Source organism: Ailuropoda melanoleuca, chromosome 15 (assembly GCF_002007445.2).
Source record: "Ailuropoda melanoleuca isolate Jingjing chromosome 15, ASM200744v2, whole genome shotgun sequence".
NCBI lineage: Eukaryota > Metazoa > Chordata > Mammalia > Carnivora > Ursidae > Ailuropoda > Ailuropoda melanoleuca.
The window spans coordinates 76,057,949-76,070,552 of NC_048232.1; the positions used below are offsets into that span (position 1 = coordinate 76,057,949).

The following is a 12,604-nucleotide window of genomic DNA, read 5'->3' on the forward strand; positions in this document are numbered from 1 at the left end:
TCTCCTGTTGGGGGCATAGATACTTATAATTGTTAGATCCTCTTGTTGGATACACCCTCTAAGAATAATAATATAGTGTCCTTCTGTATCTCTAACTACAGTCTTTAGCTTGAAATCTAATCTGTCTGATATGAGAATTGCTACTCCAGCTTTCTTTAAAGGTCCGTTGGCACAAAAAATTGTTCTCCATACCTTCATTTTCAGTCTTAATGTAACTTTAGGTTCAAAATGAGTCTCTTGTAGACAGCATATGGATGGGTCATGTCTTTTTATCCAATCTGCAACCCTGTGGCATTTTATGGGAGCATTTAGGCCATTCACATTGAGAGTGATTATTGAGAGATATGATTTTAATAATGTCATGCTGCCTGTGAAGTCTTTGTTTCTACAGATTGTAAATTTCTGTTCTCTATCACTCTTGGAGTCTTTTTACTTTTATAGAACCCCCCCTTAATATTTCTTGTAGGGTTGGCCTGGTGGTCACATATTCTTTCAGTTTCTGCCTGTCTTGGAAGCTCTTTGTCTCTCCATCCATTCTGAATGGCAGCCTTGCTGGATAAAGAATCCTTGGCTGCACGTTCTTCTCACTTAGTGCTCTGAATATGTCTTGTCAGCTTTTTCTGGCTTGCCAGGTTTCTGTAGACAAGTCTGACATTATTCTGATGTTCCTCCCTCTGTATGTGAGGAATCTCTTCCCCTTGGCCGCTTTCAAGATTGTTTCCTTGGATCTAAGATTTGTGAATTATACTATTATGTGATGTGGTGTTGGTCTGTTCTCATTGATCTTGGGAGGAGTCCTCTCTGCCTCTTGGACACGAATGCTTATTTCCTTCACAAGATTACAGAAGTTCTCAGCTACAATTTGTTCAAATATCTCTTCTAGACCTTTCTCTTTCTCCACCCCCTTGGGGATGCCAATGATTCTGACACTGGAATGTTTCATTGAGTCAATAATCTCCCATAGTCTTATTTCTTGAAAGTGGAGTTTCTTAAGCCATGTTTCTTCTCTTTCTTTTCTATCATCTCATCCTCTAACACACTAATTCATTCTTCTGCCTCGTTTACCCTGGTCATCAGAGCATCCAGTTTAGACTGCATTTGATTCAGAGCATTCTTAATTTCCACCAGATTCACTCCCATTTCTGCCCTTAGAGATTCCATATTTTCGTTAATATTTTTTTCAAGCCTACACATCATCTTGACCATTGTTACTCTGAAATCCATTCCAGACAATTTAGTTATATCCATATCCATTAGTCCTGTGGCAGAGGCCAGAGTCTGTTTCTTTCCTTTGTTGGGGGTTCCTCCTCCTTGTCATTCTGATGTGGTGTGGTTGCGGGGATGTACAGAGCCCAAATTATTGACCAGGACCCAAGCAAGATGTACTTGTTTTATAGGGACCCTAGGGATGTGGCCCTTGTTTTTTCAGCCTGCCTTCTGGGGGAGGGGCCTGCTGTGCTGATACTCAGGCAACCCTGTTTGGGTAGAGTTGCCCTGTCCCCTGGGGGGGGGCAGCGATGGGCACAGTGAGAACCAGTTTTTCCAGGCGTTTGTCCTCTGGCATCTTTCCCTGGTGGTTTTCTGTGACTCTTCAGAGGGTCAGAGCAGCAGTGACCGTATCCAAACCTCTGTCTCAGAACAGAGATCACAGTCTGCTCTTCACTGAACTCTCCTGGCCACTCTAACTCTTTTTCTGTCAGAGCTGCTAAAAACCCCACAGCGTCCCGGGTTGTGCGCCCCACAGCCGTTCTCCCAGTCCTCGCTCCCAGGGCCGGCACATCTCTGCCCAATGTGCTTCTAACACCGCCAGCCACCCCTGGTTCCCGCATGTGCTCCAGAGCTCCAGTTTTTAGTCTGGTCACATGTGCACTCCAGAGCTCCCGGTTTCAGTCTTGTTCATGCACTCCTGAGCTCCCAGTTTTGGTCTGGTCCACACGCACGCTCCTGAACTCCCGGTTTCAGTCTGGTTCCTGGTGGCTATCGGTCCACGAGTCCAGCCCACTTCCCAGCACAGGAGGCTACTGCTTCCCAGCACCCAAGCGTGGTGGCTCCCTTCCCCTCCCGTTTATCTTCCGATATCTGTGTGCAGCTTCACTGCTCCCCGCTTCGTACCTCAATACCCAGTGCCAGAGATGTTTGTTTGTAGAGATCCAGATGTATCTTCTTACCAATTTTAGAAAATTCTTAATCATTATCTCTTCAAACATTTTTTTTTTCTGTCCCAATCTCTCTCCCCTTTTTTTTCTAGGTCTCCAGTTATACATATGTTAGGCCATTTACTACTGTTCCACATGTACACACTCAGTTCCCTTTTTAAAAAGATTTCCTTCTTTTTGTGCTTCAGTTGGGATAAATTTCAATTGCCAGTCTTCAAGTTCACTGATCTTTCTTCTGCTCTGTCTACTCTGAAAAAGCCCACTGAATGAATTCTTCATTTCCTTCTTTCTAATAGTTTTCATTTTATACTGAAATTATCATCTATTCACATTTCCCACCTTTGACAAGATTCTTTAATATCTATGGCATAATTATTGTAAAGTCCTTTATTCTAATCCAACATTTGCATCAACTGTGGGACTATTTCTACTGGGTTTTTTTTTTTCTTTTCTTTCTTTTTTTTACTTGATTGCAAGTCACATTTTCCTGCTTCTTCATTTGTCTCATAATTTTTGATTGTATGACAGACAACAGTGTAAAGGACAGAGATGGAACAAATAATATTTATCTCTAGAAAAGTACATATTCTTGGCTCTGACTGCTAGAATTTGAATTACTATAGTCTGTAATTGAGGTGGGGCTTGGCTTTGCTGCTGCTTTAGTTAAATTCCATTCACCACTGAGGTTCAAATATTTTGAGGGTAGGATCCAGGTTTATCAACAGGGCTTGGGACCTGAGCATAGACAAGATTCTAGATGTCTCACTCTGCTTTACAGCCTAGTTAATAGCTTTACAAACTGTATATCTCTCTCTGCTTTGCTGTCTACCCATCAACTCTGTGGTTGCTGGGGAGTTCTCTTTGTTTTCCAGCCCTGTCCCCTAATTTTCTGTACCTCTGGAGACATCTTTCTACCCTGCTGTCCTGTCCCCAGCTTCAGTGGACTGCTACTTTGTACTAAGCAAATGCCCATTAGCACTTCAGTGAGGGATCTCTCTCAGCTCTTCTGCCTTGCCCCAGCCTTTGGTATATTGCCACTGGTACTCCACAAAAGCACTGCAGGAAAGAACTACAGAGTGCGTATGAACTTGTCTGTGATCAGGGTTTCTTGGAATTCTAATCTGCCATGTCAGTCCATGTATGACCACAAAAAGCTTGGTAAATTTCAACTGGTTTCCTTTTACTCTCAACTACAGTGGATTCCCTTCTTTTTCTGCTGTGCCTCCATGGATATAGACATGAGTCTCTTTCCTATGAAAAGCTCATCTCTTTATGGAATTTACTTAGGTTTCTCTGTGTCCTCGACTCTCTAGCAGGTTAAAAAAAAAAAAACAACCTACGATTTTGTAGCATATTCACTTTCTTCTCATTGTTGAGACATTAGCCCTAGAAACATATTTATGGATGTCTTCTCTGGCAAGGGAAACAAAAGCAAATTAAACTATTGGGAGTACACCAAAATAGAAAGCTTTCACACAATGAAGGAAATCAACAAAACAAAAAAGTAATCGACTGAATGGAAGACGGTATTTATAAATGATATATCATCCAAGAAGAGATTAATATCCAAAATATATAAAGGACCCTCGGTTTGTTTCCTATAGTTAAGTCTCTTATGGCATTAAGGAGGGCATTTGATGTAATGAGCACTGGGTGTTATACGCAACTGATGAATCACTGAACTCTACCTCTGAAACTAATAATATACTATATGTTAATTAAATTTAAATTAGAAAAATGGTCAAAGGACCTGAATAGACATTTTTCCAAAGAAAATATACAGATGGCCAACAGATACAAAAAAGGATGCTCAACATCACTCATCATGAGGGAAATGCAAATCAAAACCACAATAAGATATCATCTCACACCACTCAGAATGGCTAGTATTAAAAAGACAAGAAATAGCAAGTGCTGGCAAGAATGTGGAGAAAAGGGAACCCTGATGTGATGTTGGTGGGAATGTGAATTGGTGCAGCCACTGTGGAAAACAGTATGGAGGTTCCTCATAAAATTAAAAATAGAAATACTGTATGATCCAGTAATTCTACTACTGGGTATTTACTCAAAGAAAATGAAAACACTAATTCAAAAAATATATGTACCTCTATGTTTGTTGCAGGATTATTTATAATAATCAAGATATGGAAGCAACCTAAGTGTCCACTGATAGATGGATGGATAAAGATGTAGTATGTCTGTGTGTGTGTGTGTGTAATGGAATATTACTCAGTCACAAAAAAGAATGAAATCTTGCTATTTACAACAACATAGATGGACCTAGGGTATATTATCCTAAGTGAAATAAGTCAGACAAAAAAAGGCAAATATATGATTTCCTTATATATGGAATCTAAAAAACAAAACAAATGAACAAACAAACCAGGCTCTTAAATACAGAGGACAAACTGGTGGTTGCCAGAGGGGAGGTGGGTGGGAAGATGAACAAAATAGATGAAAGGGATTAAGAGGTACAAACCTCCAGTTATAAAATAAATAAGTCATGGAGATGAAAAATATTGCATAGGGAATATCGTCAATAATATCGTAATAACATTGTATGGTGACAGATGGTGACTATACTTATGGTGAGCACTGAGTGATATATAGAATTGTTGAATTGATATGCTCTATACCTGAAACTAATATAACATTGTACGTCAATAATATATTCATTATCATTATATTATTATATAATATATAATTATATATAATTATATAATATATAAATAATATATTTTATATAATTATATATTTATATATACAAATATATTATATAATTATATATGTAATATGCTATATAATTATATAATATATATAATATTCATTATCATTATATAATTCAATAATAAATAAAAAAGAAAAGAAAAGAAAAAAAAAGAAAATGTAAGTGAAATCATGTCACTCATATGCTCAAAAATCTCCATGGATCCCATTTCTCTCAGAGTAACAGCCAAACTCCTAAACATGGTCTATAAATAAAGTTCCGTGATCTGGCTCCTTGCAACCTCTCTGACCCTTTCTCTCATTTTCACTCACTGCTTCTACCCATTCTGGCCTTCTTGCTATTCCTAAACAAGTCATGGCACACTTTCACATGCAGGCCTTTCTAACTACTGTTCCCTCTGCCCGCAACATTCTTTCCCCATGTTGATTTTAGCAGCTCAAAATGATAGATTCTCACAAGTCTGTCAACTAACTAACTAGATGGTGGTTCTGTTGGTCTCACCTGGGCTCACTCATGAGTTTGCAATCAGTTGACAGTTTGGCTGGGCCTAGAGGATCTGAGATAATCTCTCTCCTACATCTCAGATCTTGGTGCTGGCTATTGATTGGCCTTCTATCTCTCCATAGTCTCCCTTAATATGATATTCTAGCCCATATTCCCTGCATGATACAAGAAGCATTCCAAAAGGGCAAAGACAGAAGCTTCAAGGCTCCTTGAAGCTTAGGATTTGGAATTCAATGTCTTCCTTGTCAGTTGGTCAGAATAAGTTATATGGCCAACCCAGATTTATTTAATTGACCTTTTGGTGGAACAAGGTGGAAAATGTTGTAAATTCACAATATCACATCCCAGATATTTGCATGGCTCAGTCCCTTCACGTTTGCTCATATGTCATCTTAGAAGTGAGGCCTTCCATGATCCCATATAAAAAATTACCCTTCCTTCACCTTGGCATTTAATATCCCACACTTTATTTTAGCACCTATCACCACCTGACACTTCATATTTACTTGTTTATTATCTGCCTCCTTCCTACTATCATATAAGCTCTGCCAAGGTAGGAATGTCTTCTATTTGGCTCACTAGTATATCCACACCACCTTGAACNATAGATGGACCTAGGGTATATTATCCTAAGTGAAATAAGTCAGACAAAAAAAGGCAAATATATGATTTCCTTATATATGGAATCTAAAAAACAAAACAAATGAACAAACAAACCAGGCTCTTAAATACAGAGGACAAACTGGTGGTTGCCAGAGGGGAGGTGGGTGGGAAGATGAACAAAATAGATGAAAGGGATTAAGAGGTACAAACCTCCAGTTATAAAATAAATAAGTCATGGAGATGAAAAATATTGCATAGGGAATATCGTCAATAATATCGTAATAACATTGTATGGTGACAGATGGTGACTATACTTATGGTGAGCACTGAGTGATATATAGAATTGTTGAATTGATATGCTCTATACCTGAAACTAATATAACATTGTACGTCAATAATATATTCATTATCATTATATTATTATATAATATATAATTATATATAATTATATAATATATAAATAATATATTTTATATAATTATATATTTATATATACAAATATATTATATAATTATATATGTATATGCTATATAATTATATAATATATATAATATTCATTATCATTATATAATTCAATAATAAATAAAAAAGAAAAGAAAAGAAAAAAAAAGAAAATGTAAGTGAAATCATGTCACTCATATGCTCAAAAATCTCCATGGATCCCATTTCTCTCAGAGTAACAGCCAAACTCCTAAACATGGTCTATAAATAAAGTTCCGTGATCTGGCTCCTTGCAACCTCTCTGACCCTTTCTCTCATTTTCACTCACTGCTTCTACCCATTCTGGCCTTCTTGCTATTCCTAAACAAGTCATGGCACACTTTCACATGCAGGCCTTTCTAACTACTGTTCCCTCTGCCCGCAACATTCTTTCCCCATGTTGATTTTAGCAGCTCAAAATGATAGATTCTCACAAGTCTGTCAACTAACTAACTAGATGGTGGTTCTGTTGGTCTCACCTGGGCTCACTCATGAGTTTGCAATCAGTTGACAGTTTGGCTGGGCCTAGAGGATCTGAGATAATCTCTCTCCTACATCTCAGATCTTGGTGCTGGCTATTGATTGGCCTTCTATCTCTCCATAGTCTATGGGCTAGATATTCTAGCCCATATTCCCTGCATGATACAAGAAGCATTCCAAAAGGGCAAAGACAGAAGCTTCAAGGCTCCTTGAAGCTTAGGATTTGGAATTCAATGTCTTCCTTGTCAGTTGGTCAGAATAAGTTATATGGCCAACCCAGATTTATTTAATTGACCTTTTGGTGGAACAAGGTGGAAAATGTTGTAAATTCACAATATCACATCCCAGATATTTGCATGGCTCAGTCCCTTCACGTTTGCTCATATGTCATCTTAGAAGTGAGGCCTTCCATGATCCCATATAAAAAATTACCCTTCCTTCACCTTGGCATTTAATATCCCACACTTTATTTTAGCACCTATCACCACCTGACACTTCATATTTACTTGTTTATTATCTGCCTCCTTCCTACTATCATATAAGCTCTGCCAAGGTAGGAATGTCTTCTATTTGGCTCACTAGTATATCCACACCACCTTGAACTCTGCCTTGTACATAGTAGGCACTCAATCAATATTTATTGAATGAATTCTCTTATTCAAATGAGCATGTACTACAAAATAATAAGGCAAGAGTCCAAAATAACTCAAAAAGCATAAAACAAATTTTATGCATGTGACATATGAGTGGCTTTAGATGTTCTCTGATTTATAATATGATTTTGAACAGAACAGTTTGTTACACTTCAGTGAGTCCATCTATAAAGACTTTAGTCCCTGTTTCTTGGATATAATGAGAATGTTTTAATGTTAAACTGTTCACTAAAAGTTTCTGCTGAGCCTAGAATGTACATGGTCTTGGTAGCTTACCATGCTGGCACCAAATGTGGAAGCTGCAAGATTTAACTGCATAATAATAACAATTTATGTAAGATTCATATGATTAATAGTGTATCCAAGTTTTGCCTACATTGTGTCTGATAAGTTTATCATTTCTTCAAAACATAAAAAAAGAAGTAAAAAAAAAAAGTCCTATATTAAGTTCAGGAAAAATTCTAAGTAGAAAACACATCAGAAAAAACAACAGTTTATCAGTAAATATGTAAATATAAATGTAAATATGTATATATATGTAAATATGTCTATATAAAAAATAAAAATGTTCTGACCCCATTCCTGAATCTACTCAATACAAATAGAATGAGTGAATGCTATAGAGAGGAGAAGATGTATACTAGACATCAGTACTGGAACCACTCTCACCACCCCAATCAACTAAAGCACTGTTGTTACCAGTCTAAAACAGTTTTACCTTCCATGTGGGAAATAGGATTACTTACCTATTAAAAATTCTATTTTCTGTACTAGAATAATAAAACCAGAGACAATAATGTAAATGAGTCAGCTGGTTACCAACAAAAGAATCTTTTCTCTGAGAGAAACGGAGGTGTGAGGGTGGAGGAGTGGGAAGGAGACCTGCTTTTTATTGTAAATCCTTTTAGGTTTTTTTTTTTTTTAACACATGCATGTAGCACCTCTAAACAAAAAGTAAAAATAAAAACATCAATGCATTAAAGAAAAAAGGAATTCATTCCCTCTATGGCTGTAGACATAGTATATAATCTGAAAAGGAAGTCTTCATAAGTGGTATTTTACATAGTACATAGCCCAAGGAAAATCAGAATAAAATAGTAAACACTCTATGTGCCTTATGTGTTTCATCTATCTGTATTTTATGGCCCATGTGGAAATCACTACTTCTCTGCCAAAGACCGGGATAGCATCTAAATGCGGAAGGTAGTTTAATCCAGTAATGTTAATTTAGGTAGAGGAAAGCTCAAAACAAAAAACATAAAAGATGTGCTGACTTAAAACAATTTTTTTTAAACAAGTAAATAAAATTTTTGTGATTTTATTTTTTTTGTCTTAATTCCAACATAGTTAACATACACTGTTATATTAGTTCCAGGGGTACAATATAGTGATTCAACAATTCTATACATCACCCAGCGCTCATCGCAAGGGCACTCCTTAATCCCCATCACAATGGAATACTAGGAAGCCATTTAAAAGACTGAGGGAGCAGTAGGAAACAACCTCTAAAACACATGGCCACGTGAATAAAGCATAGCACAGATGGTGTATAATATAGTGTATTTTTATATTGGTTATTAAAAGGGGGGATGGTAACATACACAAAAATGCAAATTTATATATATAGACAGACTTACAGGTATTTTTTATATATATAGATATATATAGACACATGCACATATATATTCTTATTAATGCAAAAAATATTTCTAATGCATATATAAGAAACTGGTATTAGCTGCTGCTTCTGGAAGGGGAGCTAGCAGTTTAAGGCAGAAGAAAGATTTAAGTTTTCATTGTAAACCACTTTTTTCACTATCTGATTCTATCACGTGAAACTTTTATTAAATAAAAAAAAAAAACCACAAAATTTTTACTTAAAAATACTTATATTTTCCATGCTTTAAATTACCTCAAATACCTTACTTACTAAATATGTGTCTTCTCTGAAACAAGATCATTATTTTATGCAAAGACTTTTCAGATTACCTTAAAAAGCCTGGGAAACACATCTGCTGGCTGTCCACGAATCACAAATAAACGAGAGTTTAATTTTCGCAGATTGGCATCAAGGTCTTCAAGACACTGAAGCAAAAATCTAGAGAGAAAAATATCATTAAAATTCATAAACCATGTATATTTAGAAGATATAAAGTACTACAAAATCATGTTATCCTAAAAATTGACATGCCAAACCATAATTTTATTACCTCTTATTATCTAATTATTTCTAACTTGTCTGTAAATTACTGTTTCCAGAAATCATACATACAATTTTTTAATTATAACACAAGTTTCTCGGTATTTTAATGAAATTCCTAAATTAAATCACTAACTTCCATTAAATAATAGTGAGTGGATATTAAAAATGTTTAATTCATAAGCATAAAAATTATATAAATTAAATGAATTGATTTCATTGTTGCATTGATGAAATGAACTCAAGTTCAACCAGAAAAGTCACCTTGAAAAATCTAGAACATTTTTCTACTGAAAAAAAAATGGAAATATCCTATTTAATCACTCTGAGCAAGTGAATAATTTAAGAATTTGAGTATTAGGGGATACTGTAATCATCTATGAGAGAAAACATGCCTATTTTCAAGTTTCTTATCTAATTAAAGAAACTGATAATAAATAGATGTGAAATTATGTGGCACAACTCTGAGTTCAGACAACGCCAGGTTAATTTAAAAAGAAAAAATTCCATGAAGCAGGTGGATTTTTAAATAAGTACCAACAAGGCTTACACATGATAGATATATCAGGAAATTCTGGGGCAGTACCAGAAGACTGCTCGCTGCGCATCTTTTATTGTGAAGAAATGGAGTGGTCTCCAAGAGTAAATCTGAAAGAGAGGTCATCCCTGGAAAATTCAACCTCACTATTTGCCTCATGTTAATTTCTCTAACATTTCATCTAGGTTCTCTTCTGCTCAGCTGGACATATCTTATTCCCTCTTTACTCTGCTTCTTTTATGTATCTGATCTTAAGGTTAAATATTTGTCTGCCTTTTCCACAGGCCATGTGCTCTCTGATAATAGTGAAAGTGTTTTACTTGTGAGGAGTAGCTGATACAAATGAAAAGGCATGTTTCAGAAATGCATTGTCCAATATGGTAGCCACTATGCACGTATAGCCATTTAAATGTAATCAAAATTAACAATTTAGTTTCTCAGTCACACTTGCCATATTTCAAGGCCTCTCAACAGCCATATGTGTGCCTATTAGTTACCATATTGGACAGCACAGGTGAAGAACATTTCTATCACTGCAGAAAGTTCTACCAAACACCATTATTCTAGGAGGCTGTTCAATTCAGATCATTTGCCTATTCTGATCCCATCATTTCATCAAGAAAGTTTTGTTAATTTTTTACAGTTGTAGTTATTACTGACATCAGTATACCTAGTCAAGTTTGATACTCTTTTCCATTTAGGAGTCACCTTCTCTATGGGTGTGGGGACTCGTGAGGACTCCCATTATATTACCTTTTTTTTTTTTTTAAGATTCTATTTATTTGCCAGAAAGAGAGAGGTTACAAGCAGAGGGAGTGGCAGGCAGAGGGAGAAGCAGACTCCCCACTGAGCAAGAAGCCCAACACAGGACTTGATCCCAGACTCTAGGATCACGATCTGAGCCGAAGGCAGACACTTAACCGACTGAGCCACCCAGATGTCCCCCACCGTATCACCTTTAGGAAGTCGCACAACTGTTTTTAAACAAATAGGAAACAAACCTTTCTGTCTTTACATTTATATTTCACCTCCCCTTGTTCTGCCTGGGTTTGGAGCCACCGCCCTGACACTGACCCCTACCCCAACTTACCACTACAAATATGCAAATACTTTGGGGGAGAAGACTGTTGTTGTCATTATATCAACACAAAAGTACCTAAATTTTGTAAAATTATCCATAACTATGAATAATTTATCATGTTTGGTGATAAACATTTATTAGGAAACACCTAGTTTTATGTACTTGCTTGGCAAAAGAGTTTTTAGACACCGTAGCAGTCAGATAAAAAATTAAGGGGTTGAATGAACTAGCAATTTTAAGTTTTCTTAAATTTAAACAGTATAAAACTAAAATATCCTGGAAGGATAATCCAAGGCAGAGATAATTCTCAAATTTCTTTTGTGCCATTAGTTTCAGAATGGAATTGTTTCCATGTGGTACAAGCAGGTCAACAATAGATGGGAAAAAATGGGAAAAGAAAAAAAAAAACCCTATTAATGCATATAATGAATAAACCTGGATTAATTAATAACTGGCCTTCTTTTTTTTCCCTTTCTTATTCACAGGCTATGCATTCTTAATACTTTTCAATAAACACTCTATGAACCAAACACTGTAGAGAATGATATGAACTGAAGCAAAGTGTTACAATGGAAAATGCAACCAAAGAACTAATTTTGTTTTGGTACTGCATAAAGCAAAGGAATAGTCATATTTAAATATGGTGTTTTTCTTCCATAGTATGATATTTTTCTTCTGTGGATGTTATCACTTACATCATTGTAATTTCACATAAAAATTAGAGAGGTACAGTGGACTCAAATATAGGTACTTTAAAAAAGAACATAGTACCTTTGCACTGTGACTTCTAAAACCAAATGCATATATATTTTTTCATAAAGTAAAATGTACTTTGCACATATTTACTTATGTTATACGTACATAAGAAAATAATCAGAAGGATACTTACCAAGCTATTAATAATAGCTACCTTTGGGGAGTGGGAACCTGGGAGGGGGCTGAAGATAAGAGAAACACGTTTGTTTTTTTACTTCATAAAAGGTATAAAATTGATAATGAGCATACTCTTTCAGAGTAAAACAAACTGAGAAATACCATATCTACTATAAACAAGGTTTAATATAGAGTGAATATCTTTTCAAAGCAATAGACATACCTCTATAGTATCAATTTTGATGGTTTCATAGTATTCCATTACATGGATATCACATAATTTAACAACTCTAGCAACAAATTACTAT

At 35.8% G+C, this 12,604-nt stretch overlaps 1 protein-coding gene across 1 annotated transcript in view; it reads right to left on the minus strand.

Annotated features, from left to right (window-relative positions):
- The window catches only part of CRY1 (cryptochrome circadian regulator 1), a 100,103-nt gene that overhangs the window by 28,610 nt on the left and 58,889 nt on the right, over nt 1–12,604 (minus strand). Inside the window, exon 2 of the mRNA XM_002927658.4 lies at nt 9,594–9,702. Coding sequence (XP_002927704.1) covers nt 9,594–9,702 — 109 coding nt within the window. The remainder of the gene's footprint in view (nt 1–9,593; nt 9,703–12,604) is intronic.